This window comes from Zalophus californianus, chromosome 11 (assembly GCF_009762305.2).
Source record: "Zalophus californianus isolate mZalCal1 chromosome 11, mZalCal1.pri.v2, whole genome shotgun sequence".
NCBI lineage: Eukaryota > Metazoa > Chordata > Mammalia > Carnivora > Otariidae > Zalophus > Zalophus californianus.
In genome coordinates, this window is record NC_045605.1 from 70,892,729 (window position 1) to 70,915,178 (window position 22,450).

The window sequence follows — 22,450 nt, forward strand, 5'->3', positions numbered from 1 at the left end:
AGCTTTTCTTTACAGATTTTTACTCCTTGCTTCATCATTTGCTTGAAATATAGTATCAGGGACCATTCACTGAGAAGCAATGTGCTTCATATGATTGGGTTTAGCACAAACTTCAGATTACAAGATCTCCCCAAGTCCCAGGGAAATGGTTGGACCTTGGCTTTGCTTCAGTCTTAAACAGTTTTGTTTATTCTGCATGTATCATTACACTATTTGTACAGTTTCACTTGCCACAGGGTACCATTGTACTAAAGGGACTATGAATCTTACCAAACATAGTTCCCTAACTATTAAATCTAGTGTAATGGGAAATGTAAACTAGAGATCAAATTAATAGAGGAGTATCACATCATAAAGTTGTTCGCTATACCTTATACCACTTTACCGTTTGCGGTATGAATAAAATCATGTCTGCCACATGCATTGCAAATTCCCAAGTGTGGTGTGAAAGGCACTTTGTGATCTGACCCCTCGCTTACCTTTCCAACTTCACCAACTATTGCTCTGGTACACTCGGCCTTTGCCAGACTACTTGTCGTTTCTTGAAAGCGCCATGCTGTCTATTGCTCCTACACCTACGGGCAGGCTGAGCTCTTTGTCTGGAGTGCTTTTTCTCTTCTCTGTTATCTCTGCCACGCTCTATCCTTGCCCCTTAAAACCTAGGGAGCTTCCACTCTCCTTTCAAGATGCCATTTTAACACCATCTCATTCGTGAAGATCGCCCATGTTTCCCCAGGCAGAGCTTAACACCTCTTCCTCCCGCAGGGTTTGCATTCTGGATGCATTCCTATTCTAACAATTATCACAGGGTCTACTAGACTGTGGGCCCTCTGAGGGCAGAGATCCAAGGTCTGAGCTTAGTATCTTGCAAGTAGAAAGCGTGCTTACTACACACAGTAGGTATTTAATAAACATTTGGGGAATCAATGTAGGAGTGAATTAATTAAATAACAAATCCTTTTTTTCCATGTTAATATAAGCTTGTATTCTGGTCTTGTCGCTACTACCAGCACTGTTACAGGGTCTTATACTTGAATATGCTTTATTTTGTTTTTTTAAGGATAATCTTCATTAGGTTGGTACATTCAATTGCAAAAAATCTCTCTACAAAAACTCATCCCCACCCACCTGCACCTAGAACAGGTAGAGGCATGAGCTATACTGTCCTCTTGGCCATGTTTAAATTTGGTTCAGTTCTTTTCTTATAAATGTATTTAAAAGAAGCAATCAAATTTAGCTCTTCACAGTGTTGCCTCACAATTCCGCATATCCTAACCCAGGCCACTTACAAACTGTGTGGCTTTGGTCAAGTTAATCCATCCTTCTGGGCCTCAATCTCTTCAACTGTAAAACCAAAAACTTCACATAATACTTGACAGTGTGTAAAGCACTTTTCATAAGGATATTCTTATTTATTCTTCACAACTGCCCTTTGGGGTGAGTATTACTCCTAATCCCATTTAATGGAATCTGCGCGCATAGGAAGATTAATTTGCCCATGCTCATGGAACTGGTGGTAGAGTTCAGATTTGGCCCTCAAGGCCTCTGAGGGCCTTCCCAGCTCTGGAAATCTATGCAGTTTACAATCTCATTGCCTATTTGTGAAGGCTTTTATTTCAATATGGTGGCATTTTTTCTTGATTAGTAGAAAGTCCAGTTTAAAGTACCTTAGTAGCCTGGCCACCACTTCTTTCAGAAGAACACTGCACTGGGCCTTATGCTTTTTGAATTCAGGAGCAGACATTGGGCGTAAGTATTAGGACAAAAAAGATTTCAAAAAGCCTATATACAACCAGCTTGGTCACCAATAAGTGAATATATTTATATACATATTTACCAGATGATTTGCCACATGTTATTTGTTCTTATCACTTTGAAGTTTTGCTCATTTAGTTGAGTTCTTCCCTAGGCTATTATCATAAGAGGTCAATAGCTTGCTTAGCCTGAGTACCTAAAGCATGTAATATATGCTTTTAAAATATTTTTTTAATGAATACATGAATAAGAGAGATACTAGTATAAAGGTGTGGAGAGAAATGATGTTTATTGAGTAATGCTACCATGTAGCAGACATTGTGCTAGGCCACTGGATTGTGTTACTTCATTTAATCCTTGCAATATGGGAGGTGTCATCATCCCCATTTCTCAGATGAGGAGACTGAGGTGCAGGGAAAGTTAGCTCAAGATCCCATAGCTCTTTTTTGTTTGTTGGTTGGTTTGTTTTTGGTCACATAGCTCTGTTAACTGAAGAGGTCTTGAGGAACCAAGAAGTGCTGCTTTCTTGAAACCTCCAAGCCATTCACTATTGTACAGACAGAAAACATGTCAGAGAGCAAGCTAGCTGCTGAGTAGAGAGGAAGCATGTTGCTGCAATACATGGTGGCAAATCATCACCTAATGATATACAGTCATTTCCCTGTTCCATAGTGAAGTGTATTTGTGTTGGAGATAGTGTTGCATAATTAGGAGATGTGGCAGAGGTGGATCTAAAATCAGGAATGGTACGGTTGGATATAGATGAATTATGTCTGACTATTTTGCTCTGTGACTAAAAAATGTCTCTTTATTAAAATGACTAAGAAATGCCTTGTTATTAAAATGACTGAAAAATGGATGGGGAAATGAAGGACTTCCACCCCAGTTAGTCACATCCAGGCCTCTATTATCTCAACAAAGCTTCTCACTCTCTCCTGGTTGTGTTCCATCTAAGCCAATGATTTACCCGTGCATTATCCAGAGACCGCCCCTTGGGTCCTGGAGCATACACTTGCTTGGACGTGAAGAAAATGTTCTGAGCAGATAAACAGGCATGCTGCAGAGCGGGGTGTCTTTTTGTATGGGGGCTAAGGAACTCCTAAACTCCGGAGGGCAATCCCAGTGTCGTGAGGACTACACGGGTCACAAGCTCCACGGCATTTACTGACAGTGAGTGTTTCTCCTGCCTTTTTTTTTAAAATTTATTTGCTTTTTTCTTTTTAAGCAGAGCAAGTGATACTCCATTGAGAATGCGATGCTAAACCACTTTTCCTTCAGAGTTTTTAAACGGGACCTCTGAGAAGGAGTTTGATACAATTCAATGACTGAAGTAATACCTTTGTCCATTTGAGCATTAAATGGCCCGTTGAAATACAGCTTAGTTAGAGGGAATTTCAGAAAATAGTACTTTCTAATTTTTTTTTTTTAATTTCTCTCCCAGCTGACTAGAGCAGAGCTTGGAAAATGCAGCTCAATCACTTTCCACAGCCTCCCAGGTCAGCCTCTCACCAGTGTTAATTAAATATAACCCCCTTAGAATATGAGAGGTTAAGTGACAGCAACACTGCGTTCTTCTCCAATATACTACCGTGAACACAACTGGCCATAACGTGTTTATAAGAAGCTTTTCTTAAACATAGAGGTCTCACTAAGAAAAAATTATAAGAGGAAAAACTACATAATGCGTCAACTGTTCATCACAAAATATATTTTAACCTACACATTTCTGTATCTATCATGCTGAAATAACACATATCATAAAGGAAATTGGTGTAACAGATGGTTTCAGTTCTGGGTAGCAAATGCAGACCAGTTTTCAGTGTGATAAATTAAAACCGTAAAAGCCAGTGCATAATTCAGTCAATCTCTTACCTAAAAGTCTTCTTTCCTCTCAAGTTAGAGAACTCGCCCCTGATAGCTACAAGTATTGGTGTATTTTCTCTTTTTGGCAGATGTTCTATCTTCTGTAGCACGACTTGGCCAAACTCTAAAACTAGACAGTTGCTGAAATAATGGCTCTAAACTAGCCACTTTCAATTAGAAGTCCTTTTAAGCTATTGGGTTTACAGTTTTAAAAAGTTCCATACACTGTCCAGAGCTATTTGTAAATGAAATCACTTAAAATAGAGCTCTTTTAATACTCTATAATTAGTCTTGTCTCTCTGAACATGACTTCACTGTAAAGGCTCCTTCCTGACTCTCCTATTGTCCCAAGATTGCCGAGAAGAACGCAGCCAAGCGATAATTCAACATTATTGCTGCTTCAGTGCACTAATCGCTTAAAGAGCAGCAAAGACGCTGTGCTCTCTGCCCTGCAGCCCCCGCAGCCTCCTGGCCCGAGGCAGGCATCCCGACCCAGCCATGTCCAGATGTCAAGAGGAATCCCCAGCTCCTGATGCAGCAGGCGCTCCATTCCAGTATGGTCAAACATCTGCTTCCTCTGCTGGCATGCAACCTGCTGAACATGCTCAGAGCGCAGCACAAGCTGGGGATGGGCAAGGACACACTCCCCAGCTACTCCCAGACACTCATCGAAACTTTGAAATTAGAAGACAGCCCCCAGAAACCCTCCAAAGAATCAAGCTCTGGCACTCGGCAAAAACATTCTAAGCATTTTCCTCAAAAGAAAACTACAGAATGAGATAAGACAGATTTCATGATAGTTCTTCTTATCCTTGTTAAATTCTATTAGGCTTGAAGTTTCTTCTGGACAGCTAACTGGAAATCTGGAAAATACATGAACTCTCTGGGATCCCAAGAATGTCATGTTGACTTTGAAATTTCCCCCCTTTTTTAATGTAATTAAATTACTTTTAATTCACTTGAATATTATAAGAGGGGAGTAAGTTATGCACAAAAGCTTCTAAGTGACTGTGCTTCCTACATATCAGTCAGCAGAGTTTAAGGCAAAGAATGCCAGTCAAGAAGTAAATTTCAAAATGCACTTAAACCATCTCTTATAGTCCTAATTTTGTTTAATAGATGAATAATCTGGTCCAAGTTACTTAATCCATCTGAGCCTCACTTTCTTCTTCTAAAATATGGGGATAATATTAAAGCACATTTATTATAAAGCTGAAATATAAATTGCTCATGAAACTGTAAAAAAGTATAAAACGTGTATTATATGTGTGTTGGTATGTCTATATCTGTATACATACAAATAATATCCATACTATTCTTACATCTGTTCTGTTTCATTTTGTTTTAGAAAGAAATTCAGGTTTCCTTTGTTATATCCAATTCACACATCAAATACAGGTTTTCTGCCAAGAATGATCCCACTCATCCTATGGGATCTCCATAAACAGCATCCTATAAAAACTAATGAACAGTTCCCAGGTCCTCACCAAATTTCATATTTACTTCACTCTGAAAGATAGACTTGCATACTATTATAGTCAGAAATAATATTCCTTTACTGAAAGTCAGAGTAGGTGGTGTGCTTAATACAATTGAAAAGATGGGCCTGAGGAGAATTGTGAGTGTTCTAGCCAGAAGTGACTGCTAGAATAAAATGTGCTATGGTGAGCACTGTGAATTGTGTAAGACTGATGAATCACAGACCTGAACCCATGAAACAAATAATACATTATATGTTAATAAAAAAAATTCTTCGTTTTGAAGATCAAAGTGGAGCTGAGGATAAATAATCAAATAAGTCTCAGCTTTTAAAAACCTGCCCATCCAGGTTCAGATGTACAGGCAGATTGACAGGTGGGAGACTTCTGCTCAGATGAGTAAGATTTGCAATCCTAACTCTTTATCATACATTTCTTTCCCCATTTTCTTTCTCCCCTACTAGAATGTAAACTCCATGAAGGCAAGGACTTTGTTTTATTCACTGCTATTCTCCCAATATCTAAGACAGGTTTTCTCAACCTCAGCATGACTATGTTTTGGACTGGATCATTTTTGTTGGTCAGGGTTGGCGGCAGGGGGTGGCGGTGGGGGAGCTGTCCATTGTAGGATATTCAGCAGCATCCCTGGAGGTTTTACCTACTAGATGCCAGTAGTATCTCCATCCCCACTCCCAAGTCATAACAATCAATAACATCTCCAGACATGTCACCTGAACCCTAGGGGGCAACACTGCCTCCTATTGAGGACCATTGGTCTAGAATAATACTTGGCACTGGATAAATATTTGTTGAATAATTGAATGATTAAATTTGTTACATTTGAATTTTCATACAAATTTTCCAAATTTCCTGAGCATGATAATTTATAAGCTCCCTTTTAAAAAAACATTTTGATACAACTCTAAGACACACTAAGTGTTATATCATTGAAACCAGTTATATTCAAACGAACAGTGTAATTTCAAGTAACAAGAGTTAAAAAAGAAAAGCTGTAATACTTCATTCTTACTTTAATTTCAATGGATAAGTGAATTAGAGTGAAAATTTGATAAATATCCCAAAAATGGATTTTTCTAGATTAAAAACAGCTCTATTTCAAACTGGCTTTGCATGAGTACTGTATGTTTGCACTTTGTAAGGTTGGAGATGGTCAACGCACATATACATTTTAAGCAATAAGTTTTTTATACATAGCTATCATTTATTTATTTTTGTTTTAGTTCATACTGCTCAAGGTCAATAGCATTAGGGAAATCATTGATGAGCTACCAAGGATTATAGTCTAGATTAATTTATATATTATAACATCAAAGGTTGGTTACAGGTATTACAGCTGTGCTATAAGAGAAACACATAATAAGGAATGAACTCAATGCAGTTTCCTGGAAATTAAGAATTCTGATTTAAGTCCTTAAACCAAGAGGATGGAAGCCTTGGGAAATTTATTTGGCTCTACTTTGCCTCCATTTTTTAGTGTGTAAAAAGGAAATGTAAATACTTAGCTAACACCATATTAAACAATTATAAATATAAAGGAATTGGTATTTATAAAACTAAAAAAAAAAAAAACAACAAATTAATTCCTCTCAGTCTGACTCAAGATGACCCTACTGATGTCATCAATTATAAGGGAGGACTGAAAGATGGAACATACAGTGATGTTTTTTATCCACACAGCAACCAGTACAGAGTAGATGTTTTGGGGTCATTTATTTATATTTAGAAAAGAATCCATTATTAGTGCCATTTAGGCTTGGAAGATATGTAAGAGAATCCAGTTATTATCCTAATCCTAATAATTTAAAACAGTCAAAATAAAGCATGATGGTTTTAAATCACTGCAGAGAGCTTGAACTGTTACAAATTTTCCCTGAATTTACAATTTAGATGGATTTCGTACAAACATGTATACCTGTAGCATATGAATTTTTCTACAAATAAAAGAGAAAGGAAAATTGGCAGAGTGATATGTGCTAGCTCTACTGATCAATTTTATTCTTCCACTGGATCGTGTCTATGAGGGGAATCCACCCAACCGAGTTTCTCAATCCCTTTTAATTAAAATGTCACTAAAAATATTTTTGGATTGAAAAATTAATATTGTTAAAATGTCCATACCACCCAGTGATCTAGAGATGCAATACAATGCCTATCAAAATCTTAATGGCATTTTTTACAGAAATATATTAAAAAAACAATTCTAAAATTCACATGCAACTACAAAAGACCCTGAATAGCCACAGCAATCTTGAACAAGAACAAAGCTGGAAGTATTACACTTCTTAATTTCAAAATATATTACAAAGTTACAGTAATCAAAACACTATGATAGTGACATAAAACAGATATATAGAGCAATGGAACAGAATGCAGAAATCAAAAATAAACTCAAACATATACAGTCAAAGAATCATTGACAAAGGGAATGAGAATACCCAATAGGGAAAGGATAGTCTTTTCAATGAATGGCATTGGGAAAGCTGAATATCCACATGCAAAATAATTAAATTGGACCTTTATCTTAAACCATACATAAGAATTAACCTAAAATGGATTAAAGACTTGAATGTAAGACCTGACACTTTTGGGTATATATCCAAAGGAACTGAAATCAAGATCTCGAAGAGGTATCTTCACTCCCGTGTTCATTGAAGCATTATTCACAATAGCCGAGATGTGGAAGAAACCTAAATGCCCACTGATGGATGAATGGATAAAGAAAATAAATGGAATATTATTCAGCCTTAAAAAAGGAGGAAACCCTGCCATTTGCAACAACATGGATGAACTTGTAGGACATTATGCTAAGTTAAATATGTCAGACACGGAATGACAGATACTGTGTAATATGACCTACGTGAGGAATCTAAAATAGTCAAACTCATAGGGTCAGAGAATAGAATGGGGTTGCCAGTAATTGGGGGAGGGGAAATGCGAGGTATTAGTCAAAAGGCACAGTTATAGTTAAGAAATCTATTATAAAGCATAGAGCATATGATTCCTAATTCTGTACTGTATACTTAAAAACTTACTAAACTGGTAGATGTTATGTTAAATGTTCTTATCACATAAAATAATAACAGTGTGGGTGATGAATATGTTTATGGCATAGTTTGTGGTATGGTTTCATGGATGTATACGTATCTCCAAACTCATCCAAAATAAACATGCGCAGCTTTTTGTATGTCAATCATACCTCAATGAGGTGATTTTTCAAAAACACTTTTGTCCTGCTCAGTCTGTTCTGTTACCTAGCATTTCAAAATATTTCATCATATCTTTTTCTGATTTAGATCTCCTAAATGTTGCATATCCTGACTTATTCTATGATTGGAAAGTGAAGTGAAACATTTTTGAAAACACAAGAATGTTTTGCTTTCAAACTGGCCAATGTATCCTTAATCACACCATCTCTCTGATTTCCAAGGTAGCCCCTAATAACGTATAAACATACAGATATGTAATACGTGATACCAAACAACATCTTGAAACTCCAATTTGGTAAAAACAGGAATAAAAATACCTGTCACTGTTTTAGAAACCATTGCATCTTACAGGCAGTCTGTTTAAATATAAGTATTCACACACTGGGAGCTCCCTGTTTATAGATTGATTAGTGAGGCTGGAGCTAAATGGATATTGGTAGGAATCTTACTTTAGTAAAGAAAGAGGACTGCATGAGTCTTGTAATTCCAAGGTCCTGGGCTCCTAGTAAGCCATCTCTGTGAGTGTACCTGAACATCCTACCCATCACATAACGTAAGTACAGTGATTAACAGGGCTTATCCGTGAGAAGAGCCATACTTTCTCAACTTTTAGGTATCACCTTAAAACCTACTGAAAATCACATTTCCAAAAGAAAATTCAGTGTACCCAGTGTTTTAATCTGTGGGTAGATATAACCTTATTCTGTTTCATTGAATACAAGTCTGATTTCCAAACACTAGGAAATGTTTTCATATTTTGCATCCTTTTTTGACCTGCCTATATATCTTTAACCTCCATCAGGATTCACTTGGTACCTGCTGTTTTTCTTAAGAAGCATACCTAGAAATAAAAAGTTCTTCATATGAAATAGTGCCTCCCTAAACACAGGGCACCTGACCAAACATATCCAAGAAAAATGTTTTCAAAGCAACTTGGGTTCCACATAGCCACCAAAGACGAAATTCATTAAGTCATTCATTTTACCACTATGCCAGGCAATACTGGGGATTCAACAGTAAACAAAAGAGACAAAATCCCTGAATGCAGTGACTCACATTCTAGTAGATTAGAGCTGCCCCTCAGAAGCACTTCAGGCAGCAAAGGCAGAGGAGAATTGACTACTTATTGGATGTTGGAAAGTTTTTTCCATTTTAATGAAGATTTTTTTTCTTTTGGAAATCTAATACATGCCTCCTTACCCCACTTACTATGCACAACAACCCTGAAAATGATTATTATTCCCCTTTTACAATTAAAAAAAGGTAATCTGAGAACACTATAGGACAACATGGCAAGTAACAGGGGAAACTCTAATCCAAGATTCTGATTCCAAAGTGGAGTTCATTAGTCCACAGCTCATCTAATCTCAGTTGTAATGGTACTCCCAAGTTCCATCACACTCTTACAGTCAAAAGGGATGAGAGAAGGCTGATTAAGGGAAAAGAAAGCATTTCTCCTCAAAGCACAGCTCCATGGTGCATCCTCAAAACAAGCTTTGAATCAGTGCATTCCTTTTTCTCCATTGGGTAGCTAGTAATAGGTCACTCTAATCAACTCTTTATTCAACTCGCTATTAGAAATGATAACCTCCCCAGCCTACCCAGCAAAACCTAACTCACCCTCTCATTCCCCCTCATGTTTACAACTGTGAACAAGAAAACAGGGTATGAGCCAGAGAAGAGCATCTAAATACAATATCATAAAGATTCAGGCTGGAAATGAAATAGAATTAGAGCACTCTCGATGTTGATGGGTACTTCTTCACTTTCCATTTGTAGCATGAAAATTGACAATATCATTTAAATAAAATATGTGTTTGCATTTACTTCTGCAAAAATTTCAATTGTTCTCCTCCATCTTTGCAAACTTGGCAAGACTTTAATAGTTTCATTTAAGAGTAACTTATGATTGATAGGTTTTCCTAGTGTTTTAAGGCTCTAATTATACTCCTTTCCTCAAGTCTCCCCTAAAGTACACATAGTGGCCATCAAATAAAGGTGAAAAATCTACTTATATTGATATTTAAAAATTTTCATATTTAACCCCTTTCATTTTAGCTACTATCCATACTATCATTATAAGAACTTGTCTGTTAAAATATGTTCCAACTAAAGCTTGGTAGGCTTTGAATGCTCGATAAAAATCATTCTCTGAGGCTAATGAAGACAGAAACTCTGCCTGTAACAATATTAAGTTTGTTTTCTCTGGTGATTCAGAGAAGTGAGCAATCTGTCAGTAATACATTGAGTGAAATTACTTGTCTTGTAGGAATAACTGCTGACAGTCACTTTATCTCAGGGCTGACCCAAATATCTCCCTGCTGACAAACAAATTACTACGTCTAACTTTGAAAAGGTAACTAGCTTGTTTTTAATTTTGATTTGTCTTTCAGAATCTCCTGTACATATACTCAATCCCATGCCTCATTGTATTAAAAAAAAAAAAAAAGCCACAAAAAATGTTTGGGGGGGGCAGGTTTGAATTAATGAGAAAGAAAGAAAAAAAAGGAAGGAAAGAAAAACTCTATCATTTGGCACTAAGAAAAAGAACTGCTATTGCTTCTTTCCAAGACTGTTATGCAGATAAAACTGGTAAGTGTGTCTACCCAACATTAAGACTGGCAGTGCCGCCAGTGACTGACTGGGTGAGTGAACACATTACTGAGACAGTATTGTAGGAATTAATTTTCTTCAATAAAGTGATTTTTAAGGCTCATATATTTCACAATCTAAACATATGTCACTGTTTCATAAACAAAATAAATGGATTAAAATAATACATTACCAATATGCTGACATGTGGAGATATTTTAATTAGAAATTCTTAAGCTGTGTGATATTTAACTGCTGTATTTGCTAAAGAGAAGCATGCATCATTTAATAAGAAAGCATGAGACAGGTGTATCACTTTGCATGCTATGGTACCAGATTGTATTTAATATAAGGTACATCTATGAAGCAACATCACTTCCAATTACAAACAAAACAAAGCAAAACAAAATTACTTTTAAGGGTCTATTATGTTGAAAGTCACCACATAAAATGAATTAATACATTGAAGCTACTTTTTCATTTAAAAAAAGAAAGAAGTTACTCAGAGCTTAGTTTCTGAGACAGTATTTCTTCAGAAACAATTTAACATCTTAGCTACTAAAAGGCCATATTTATATGACTGCCTCATTATACTGGTCCCCCTTCCTTAACATTCTTTCTGATGTACTTGAAGGACCAATGCTAACATAGCTGAGGAAAGCAAATGGCAACTGGTCCTGAAATTTATACAGGTAGAGAATTGGAATAAGTAGCAATATAATATATTGTTTACTATAGCAAGTGCCCTCTGTTCTCTAAAGGTCAAAAGCACTGTAATTTTAGAGTTATAGTTTCTGATTGTTCCCAGGGTTAAATACATTATCAAAATTAATGGTTCAAGCCCCTCAACCTTCAGATATATGAGTATTCATGCCTCCATCTGCTGAACTGTTCAACTAAAAATAGCATTCTTCGGCCTTCTCTCTCCTAATATTGTGCCCCTGAGGCAGAGAAAACCATGCCTTAGATCAGCACAGAGTACCAAGGCTTTCCTGTATCTTGCTTATTTTAAAGAAAGAAAGAACTGGAAGATGCTAATGTAAGAAGGGTCTTTGTACTTTAAATACCTTTTTTTTTCTACTTGATAACAAAATTTCGGCCTTTCAGAGTAGAACTATAAATGCTGTTAAGATTTATCCAGGCTCATTAATGTTAGAAGTCACAACCTTTGAAGAACAAATGAATTTTAACATCAGGTAAGAAGGACTAGTTCTGAGCAATGCAGCCAGGTGTATATGAAGGTGGGGAGGCAGGGCGATGGTGGCATGTACATGTTGTGGGCTTTTCTTCCTGAGAATCTCTGTTTAGAAATAAAATCAGTTAACATAATTGTAATGCTTCCTTAGTATCAACAATCTATCATGATCGTGATTGTTAACAGAGCTGTGACATTTTAGCTTGTCAAAGGAGGGAAGAATTAGAAAAGAGAGCAGACTTTAATATCAATAAAGCAAGATATTATTAAATTTTCTCTCTACTTTCGCTTACAATTTCAAATGTGAGTGTCTGTAGTAGCTCAGACATCTATGTCTACTGTGCTTTCATGGACGTCCCCATAAACATGGGATGCTCATACCAGGAAAGTTTGGGAAACCTACCTTTCAAACAAGGTCAATCTTTTCTAACCAGTGTACCATATAAGCAAACAGAGCAAAGGTTTCTTGACATGCAGAAAAAAAAAAAGGTGCGAAAAATGAAAGCAAGAAAACAGAGCGAGAATTAACAAAAACCCAGGAAACTTTCAAATAGGCCCAAACTTAAACCGCAAAATCTAAGAGTTCCCTCACTAACTGGTTCTCTATTTATCCTAATGCGAGTGATAGACATGTGGCATATGCTGTGCTTCTAGATCAGCACTGCTACAGAACTACACAGATCTGGCACTCCCCAAGATGACATCATAGTTTCCAGAAACCCAACAGAAGCCAGATTTGGCAGCATCAGGGATCCATGCTGGTGGCAGGGAGAGAAGTCAACCTAAGTGAAAAAATTAGTCAAAGAAGCAATTGGGTAAAAAACTGCTGATGGAGAAAGGCGGATGGGGTAGATCTCAACACCTCAAGAGAAAATAAAAGAGAGGAAGTCTTGAATCTGAGCCAAGACCACCTGCTTTCACATTTGTCCAAGCACTTAAACATTTAACAAACTATCTGTCCTGAGCCTGAAGCTTGCTAACTGGCATCACAAAGGAAGTCTTGTTCCCCATATGCAGTTATTTCTGTTATTTCTACATTTTAGCAATCCTAGGTATGGCAGATCTTCAGAATGTCCAGAAATATGGTACCTTCTCTGCAGCCAAAAGAAAGCCTTATGAAAGAAATCCCTTCTTGCTGTCTAGAAGATACTCTGACAGTATATGCCTGGTCATGTCTGGGTGGGAAGCCCCCATATAACTTATATCAAAGTGACAGGGGAAGAGGGAGGCAGGCAGCAAGCTCTGGAACTCTTCCTTAGGCTACTTCTAAGGTGGATTTTGATCTTATCCTCTTCTTTCTTCTTATGAGTGAGCCTTCTCTATTATTTTTCAAAAATACAGTTTTAAAAGCAGCAGAAAAGATAAATTAAAGGGATACTCTATTGATTATACAGTATTTGATATGTATAGACTGCCAGAGCCAATAGGATCTGAATATATAGCTTTGCTTGATGTAATTATTTTCTTTTTTTTTTTTTTTTTGAGTTGAGTTTCCCGTCGTAGGTTAGAACATAACATTTAGTATTAGATCTAATCCAGAAAGTTAAAGTGTGTTTCAGTCTGAGGTAGCCTGTCTCCATTTATTTATTTATTTATTTATTTATTTATTTATTTATTGGTGATTCAGCAAATAGCTGGCAGCCCTTCAGTAGCTGATAATCCTGGAGAGGGACTCCAGTGATATGAGAGAGAAATCAAACATGAAATTACAGAGACGAGTTCTAGACCCCTATAGAAGAAAAGGGCTTGGTTTTCAAAAGACCCATAAAGCCATCTTCTCCCAAGTGGTAAGAATATCCCACAAAAACAAAAAAGAGCTTTATTGGAAGTTAAATATGAAAGGGATACTACAGACATTCATGGGGCAAAAAAGCAACCAGTCAGGCCCAGGCACCCGGCCCTCCCTCAGCCAGAGAAAACAAGATTCAGAAACCTGAATGAGACCGTTAGAAATCCTGAGTACTAACTCTGACTCTGGGAATATTGTGCAGCCTCGGCCTCTCTGAACCGCCACTGTTTTGTCTATGTAAGCGGGATTATATTTGATCAACTTTGCAGGGTTGTTATATGGACAAATGAGAGTTTTTAAAAAATGTTTAAGTGTTTATAAACATTGTACAGCACTATACACAAAAAGGAGTAAAAGAGTAAGGGGAAAAGGGATGGTTCTGAAGATACCTGTAAAGAATTTGCCTAAATATATAGCAGTAAACAACCTAAGTCATTGGGGGCATTGGTTTGGGGCTTGCCTCCTTCTGTGAAAGAAAAGGAGCAAAAATGAGCCTCCTTAGGAATGAGAAAAAGGGAAAGGTCACATTTTAGTGTTTATGTCGAGTGTTTGCCACTTTAAGAAAAAAAAAAAAAGCCTAGAATATGACTGAACAATCCAGTCCCCCACCCAATGAAGCATCAATGGAAGCATTCATACCTCAATCTGTTTGTGGTTGTAAGAGTGGCCACCACCATGTTCAAAGGTGTCCAAACTCCTGCCAAAACGGTCACTTAGGCCCTTTAGCCTTGGGTTAATTTGTGGGTGGGAGACATGACCCTTCTGTTTAGTAGCATATTCAGAAAAAAAAAAAAAAGACAAAACATACTGTCAGAACTCATGAAACAGAACACGTATTTCTAAATCCAGGGTACTGACCACATCAAAGAATAGAAAGTAGAAGGCTGAGGACCCAGACACTGTCTTTCATAGAAACTTGGTTATAGGATCAAGCAATGGTACTGGTTTCATACTTCTGCCTCTGACTGGAGAAGACACTCTAGCATAGCTATATGGGAAAGGAGGCACAGATTAGGTTTATCATGAGGGAGGTTTCTTTTTAGATTTTTTCCAACTGCGGTGAGTTCCAGTGTTAGCAGTGGGGAAGGTGAAGTTTTGGAAGAGAGGTAGGGTTGTTGCCCCATTAGGCAAAATGTCTAGCTCTGCTAGGCAGTCCACAGTCGGTAACATCGTCCCGGCTTTCCAGTTGAGGCTTATGACAAAAACTCAGAGTACTGCAAAAATTATTTATTTGCAGACCCAAATGAAGAGGATCACAGTGATGTTTTTTCATGGCAAAATATCTGCACATTTCTTATATTCAAGCCATAGAGGGAATAGCAAAGAAGAAAAAAAATGCCTAGCCAGATGCTATTCCCTTGTAAGAAAACTCAAAAATAATCACAGTAAATTATAAGAATAAAAGACTATCTTTATACTTCCCACTGTGTTGAAATTCAAGTTCTTCACTACCACATACTTTATAACTGTTCAAATACTGAAGGTTTTACCATTATTTTAATGATATTATCTTTTTGTTTTTGTTAAAATGTATATTCACATTAAAAGTCAATTTCCCCTTAAAATGGCAGTGCTAGGAGGGTATAAAGATCACCTGGCCTATTGTAAACCCCTCACTTGACTGTGAAGAAGATAAGGTACCAATGATTTTTTTGTCCAGCTTCCAAAACACTTTCTCCCCCAGTTTCACATTGTAAGTACAGAACCCTAACCCTGAATGTGGTGGGATGCCATGCCCAGACTTTTGGCTTGGCGTGAAGCTAAAGATGAGAATGAGGGTACACATATTCCAGAGCAATATGTTGACATTTTACCAAACAGTTGAGGTAATCTGGTGATAACAGCCCCTAGTCTATAAGCTGCAAGAAGGAAAATGCCCAACATTGTTTTCTGTTTTGATGTTTATGTGTAAAAGATCATCTGGACATAAATGGAGACGTGGATGGAAAACGGATAAGGAAAAAGCTACCATATCCAATAGCGGCAGCCAGCGATAAAAAACAAACAAAACTGTAGAACCATTAACTCACTTGATAGAAAATATAGAGTTCTAAGCCATACTATCATTTTGCCTTTAAAAATACTGAAATTGGCAGTTTTCTCTTCTATTTTCTGTATGGTAAGTACACAAGGTGTTAATCCTTCTAGGCTATGCTTAAAAATTATTTAACATTCAGGCCATTATTTAGCATACAGCTGGTTAGCAGTTTTCCGCTAAAGAACTGGCTGGTATCCCACATTTTTTTCTTCTGGCACTTACCTGGAGCTGCAAAGGGCTGAGTCCAGAAGTAGCAGCAGCTGCCATTGTTGACGAAATGAACTGCACAGGGTAGTTATCACCTGTCGGAAAGAACAATGCATACAGGTTTAGACAATGCACAGGGAATCGCAGCAGACAAGTACAAACATGGTCCTTGGATTGCCTGAGCTTTACAACATTGCTCTAAGCCCAAACATCTGCAGAAACAAAAGGCTTAGTTGGGCATAGACTTGCAGTGCCGCCTTGGAACTTTTTGTTAACAGATAGCTGGTAGGCAAACTGGCAAAACATGAATGTGATGTTAAAAAAATTAAATGTGCAATTCAAGCATGTTCACTCCATTACAAATCTTGTAATACATCATTTTTTTAAGAGTAAAAAAAAAAATACCTTAAAGCCAGGCTGACACTCAGTTCACTGAGAAAGTATTAAGGTTTTTATGTTGAAATAACAAAAAGTTTTGGCTTGGTAGGCAAAGCAGAGTATTAGAGTCCAAAAAAGATTACGAGCTATTGACTGTCCATAACCCTAAACTTTCTTTTATAAAAAATAAAGAAAAAATTTTAAAAATGCAACCTCTTCAATTTGATAGGGGCCAGAAGGAAGCTAATCTTATCTGCCCACATTCTGTGAAATGCCTGGTATCTCCGCGAGAGTGGAAACCACAGTCTTCTGGATTAATTTCTGGTGGAACCGAGTACAGAATCATGCACACGAGGCACTTCTCACTTATTCTTCGATAATGCTTTGATTAAATAGCCACACATTTTACATGGGATATCTGCATTACAAGTCTGATAGAGATTGAGCATGCCTCAGCAGAGATCAACACCACATCTTCACGTCTGCCTCCGTGCCACTCCTAAACAGGGGAATGGAGAACCTTCTGTGACCTGAGAACACAGGCTGTGTGCGGCGACGTGAAGAACCAGGAGAAAGTCATGAGGAACGTATTGTGATAGTGGTGACTGAAATCAAAATTAATACTCGTGGATAAATTACACAATATCAGTGATTTAATGGAGTATCACTTTGGCTGCAGCTACTTATTTAAAGTCAGTGTTATGTACTATCTCTAGGCTATATTTTAATAGGCTGTTCCTCCACACATTTTTGACATTTATAATAATCATGCTGTTTTGCATGAACTTTTCTACACTGAAAGCTGAATGTAATAATGAAGAGACAGTGTAGAAAGAATCACAGCAATAAAGGTAGCCAAATGGAAAGCAATAAAATCTCTTTTTTTTCCTGCGCGGACACTAATACCTGGAGCCTTCATGGTGCCCCCTGCCCCTTTCCTGGAGCTCATCCTACTTGCCACACCAAGTGCGCCTCAGCGGGCCCAATGTAAATGTTAAGTTGCTTTCACTTTTAACAAATTGTTAGCTTCTAATCGACACAGTCCCTTTGCATCATATCCATAATACCTCATCAGACCATTGAGCACAGTGTGTGCTTGTACACAGTCCAGTAACAATTGGCTTCTGATTGCATATGGAGCACTGCGACAATGCATTCACTAACACTAGATTGTGCTGGTCTCCTATGGAGTAATGTTCAAAATATCTGATCTTGTTTCTCCCCTTCCATGAGGTTGATTTTGGTTTGCAGGGCTACATGAGCTTTTTTAAAAAGGATAACTAGGCCAAATTATTTTTTATAGTAAATGACTGTCGCTTTATGCTTAAATAATTCGGCTGATCTTCTTGATATTTAAACTAAATTATCTGAAGAAAGAATATCCTAATCTAAGTCAAATAGTATTTCTTTGGTTGATATCTTATCAGGTTAAAAAAAATCACAAAACGATACTGAATTAATGATGCTTCAAAAATAGGGGAAAAAAAATCACCATTCCAACCATCAACATGGACTGCCTCCCGGAACATTTTAGAGCTGTTCTTTCTTTAAATATCATGCATTATTCATGCTAACTCTAAACCACAACCCCCCTCCCTGTAAGTTTAATACCAGTTGCTTTATTTGTACTAAAACATTTTTCATGTCAAACATATTTAAAAAAATCAAACTCTAAAAGAATTCCCTGGGGCACTCCTTTATTCATAGCTGTCATGCTTCTATGCTATGAAATAGCTGATTTTTTTTTTATAGTTTTTGGCTTGCCAGTTAATTTATTACTATCTCTACCACACCCTGTAGTACTCTCCAGCTCACCTGCTGGCTACAAACAGCTTTCTTTCCACTGCTGACAAGCATATTTTTAAAATGTTCTTAACCTTTCTGCTGGTTTGAATCTGTGTATCTGAATACAATCTTTCGAAAGCTATTTCTCCAGAACATATCACTGAATCAATGCTAAAAGTAAAAATGAATACATTAGAGCAACAGCGTGTATTACAGAGAATGATTAGAAGACAGAGAAAAGGGAAAAGCAGAAGAGGGAGAAGAGTGAAGAAGAGAACGGGGTTAAAAGTAGCAGAGAAAAGTGTTAAAAGGAAGACGGATTTAGGGTATTGCAAAGTTTAATTTTTTAATAACAAAGTTATGTGCTTCGCCCCCACCCCTTTAATTTTCTCTTTGTAAGAGTCGGTCAAGTAAAAGTTCTCAGTGGCTGACTTGGCAAGAAATCAGTCAACATGTTGTAGCAATTTTTTTCAAATTTGTCTCTGGATTTGAAATGCTTGCATGAGGATCCATTCTTTCTAAATTTGTACAAAGGAAGATGAAGCCTGTTGGAACAGGTTGGCTTTAGGCACTACTGTAATCTGGCCCTTGCTACTTCTAGTGTAAAAAAGACAACCTCCAAAAGCCAATTTGGGAAATAATGCCCATTCTGTAAATTCATCTTTCCAGCCTTCTAGATTTTCCAAGTGACTATTTTTAACTGAATATTACAGAACAAATACAAAACAGGATTTAAAACCTATGGAAAATTTGCCTGACATTAGTTTCACTTGTCACAATAGGCAACATTCCTTTGGAACCAAAACAGCTCCACAGCAAGAGTCTCTGAAGAGAGAAAGTTCCTTTTTTTTAATTTTCAAGGAAAGTGAGAAGTAGTCAGAACTTATTAAAACTTAAACACAGGAGAAGGGGGAACTTGTACTAAAAACCTAGGACCCATTAGACTCAGGCTACCTCCTGCCAGAATACTCCTAGCTTCTGTAATTAAATACAAATTTCATTTTTATTAAAAAGTCAAAAATCTCATAGGTAAAATTCTGTCCATTTACTTTGATTCTTCAGAAAGACAAGGGACTGGACTGTAGTCTCCTGGGATATTAACTTCAGAATTAACCTACTGAGGAAATCATTTAGAGAGGCTGGCAAGAGTAGAGAAATAAAAATACATTAACCTAGGAGACAGGATTCAATGACTTTTCAGTAACTGGTTCAAAATCTCATACTTCATTTTCCACCCTCTACAATAGAATCAAAATACACTACATATCCTGAACTATCTCACAGATTATTGTGTGGTGGCATCACAGGATAATGGTAAATTATCTGAGTTGCCAAACAACTTATAGGTAGACCCCACTTTTATAAACTATCCTCACTCTTGCTACAATATGGAAATATTTCAATCACAACCACCAGTACAGACTTGGACATATCATTTTGCTTCTTGCTTGGATGTCTGCATTGAGAATAGCAAAATGTTACAACATCTCTATATTCTGAAACAATGCCACAATCAATCTGACTTTATCTCTGTGAGGCATCACACTGCAGAAAAAGTTAGCAGGTAATGAATGACACACTTAGGATCCTAAAAATAAAATGCAACCTTCAATTTGCTCTGAGAACAATCGAACAAAAAAAATTGGCAAGGATTAAAGTATATATTGCTGAGATCACCATGCTGTTATTTCTCTTGCTAAATTTCTCCTCTGTTCATCCAAGAATAGATCAATGATGAGAAAACTCTTGATCCCAGGGCATTTTCTAAGAACATATGCATTGTTTTTCATACCTTTAAAGAAGATAAGAATCAAGGATCAATCTTAATTTCTTTACTTATTTCATAAGACTGTTGGTCAATCATTTGAAAATCCATGGTATTTGTCACAATAGCAATTAAATAAGTGAATGTGGATAAACTGATATAAATCCAACCATTACGGGACACCTGGGTGGTGAAGTCAGTTAAATGTCCAACTCCTGATTTCCGCTCAGGTCATGATCTCAGGGTCATGAGATAGAGCCCCACGTTGGGCTCCATGCTCAGCGTGGGGTCTGCTTGGGATTCTCTCTCCCCTTCTCTCTGCCCCTCCCACTCAAGTTCTTTCTCTCTCTCTGTCAAATGAATAAATAAATCTTATTAAAAAATAAATAAATCCATCCATTACAAGAAATCAAAAAATATCAACTCAAAGCCCATGCCTTAATATAGCTCACCAATGATATAGCTTCCATATGTGATGAAGGGCATAGTTAAAGTAATCTTGATCTCCAGAAAACTAGGTTAGTTTATGTGGATGTGCATATTTTCTTCTTGGACCTCAAAACTCTTATATAAAAATGAAATTACTAATCTAAAGTACCTCAGAAAAACTGCCTTGATTTCAAGTATATAAATTTAATTTTTCAAGTATTCCAGTAATAGTGGTTATAAACCTCAGCTTTACATATTCTGGAAGATGTAGAAATAGCAGGCATTACAAGATGAATCCATCTTGGATGAATCCATACATATAAATCATATATTTTCCACAGCAAATAAAGAGCTAGACTTTTCTCTCTTTTTTTTTTAAAGATTATTTATTTATTTATTTGACAGAGAGAGACACAGCGAGAGGGGAAACACAAGCAGGGGGAGTGGGAGAGGGAGAAGCAGGCTTCCCGCTGAGCGGGGAGCCCGATGCTGGGCTCGATCCCAGGACGCTGGGATCATGACCTGCACCGAAGGCAGATGCTTAACGACTGAGCCACCCAGGCGCCCCAACTTTTCTTAATATCATACACACTTAAAGCATGTCAGCAAGGGTATAAAATATCAAATCAGAGAACTTCAGTCTGAATTCTATCTCCACTAGTTTCTAGATGGGAAAGCTTGGAAAATTTAATCAACTTATTTGACTATTCATATCTTTTTTCTTTTAACAAAATAGATATAATGCCACCTATATCTTAGAGTTGTAAAGAAAATTAAATAAGAATATATATATACACACATATATATATTTATATATACATATACACACATATGTACACCCCCAACATACATATGCAAATAAATGGTACTCAGTAAATGCTAATGAAACAAAGGAATTCAAAAGAAGCACTGGATAACAGTTTTATACCAAAAAATTACACAATCTAGAAGAAATGGACAAATTTCTTAAAACACACAAATTACCTAACCCGACTCAAGAAGAAATAGAAAATTTCAACAGACCTATAACAAGTAAAGAGATTGGATCAGTAAACAAAACTTCTCAACAAAGAAAAGCCCTGGACCAGATGGCTTCGCCAGTAAATTCTCCTGAACACTTAAGAAAAATTAACACTAGGGGCACTTGGGTGGCTCAGTCAGTTAAGCGTCTGACTCTTGGTTTCAACTTAGGTCATGATCTCAGGGTTGTGAGATCGAGCCCCATGTCAGGCTCCACACTGGGTGTGGAGCTTAAGATTAAGATTCTCTCCCTCCATCATCTCTAAAAAAATAAAAATAAATAAATTTTTAAAAAGAAAAATTAACACTAATTCTTCCCAAAACTTTCAAAAACAAAATGGAGAGGAAACCCTTCCTAACTATAAAATGAGGCCAACATTACCTTGATATCAAAGTCAGATAAAGACATCACAGTAAAGAAAATTACAGATCAACATCTTTTATGAATATAGATGTAAAACCCTCAACAAAATATTAGCATATTGAATCCAACAGCATATTAAAAGGATTATTCACCATGACAAAGCAGGATTTATTCCAGGAATGCAAAGGTGGTTCAACACTCACAAAAAGATCAATGTAATACACGTCACATTAATAGAGCAAAGGGGAAGAAAACCACATAATCATCTCAATTGATGCAGAAAAGGCATTTGACAAAATCTAACACCCTTTCAGAATAAAAACTCTGAGAAATTTAGGAATAGAGGGAAAGTTCCTCAACACGATAAAGGATATTTATGAAAAATCCACAGTTAACATCATACTCAATGGTAAAAGACTGTAAATCTTTCCCTCTAAGATCAGGAATGACATAATGACGACTGCTTTCACTGCAGCTATACAACATTTTACTGGAAGTTCAAGCCAGCACTATTAGACAAGAAAGAAAAGAAGAGCAGGAAAGGAGAAGAGAGGAAAGGGAAGGA

General features: G+C 36.9%; 1 protein-coding gene across 16 annotated transcripts in view; it reads right to left on the minus strand.

Moving 5' to 3' along the window:
* The window catches only part of SOX6 (SRY-box transcription factor 6), a 652,457-nt gene that overhangs the window by 100,886 nt on the left and 529,121 nt on the right, over positions 1-22,450 (minus strand). For 15 of the 16 annotated variants that reach the window (XM_027580197.2, XM_027580203.2, XM_027580196.2 and 12 more), the window contains one exon: positions 16,160-16,239. In XM_027580197.2, the coding sequence (XP_027435998.2) occupies positions 16,160-16,239 (80 nt within the window). Of the gene's footprint in view, positions 1-14,538; positions 14,662-16,159; positions 16,240-22,450 lie in introns of all 16 variants that reach the window. The other variant, XM_035722970.1, reaches the window with a different exon arrangement.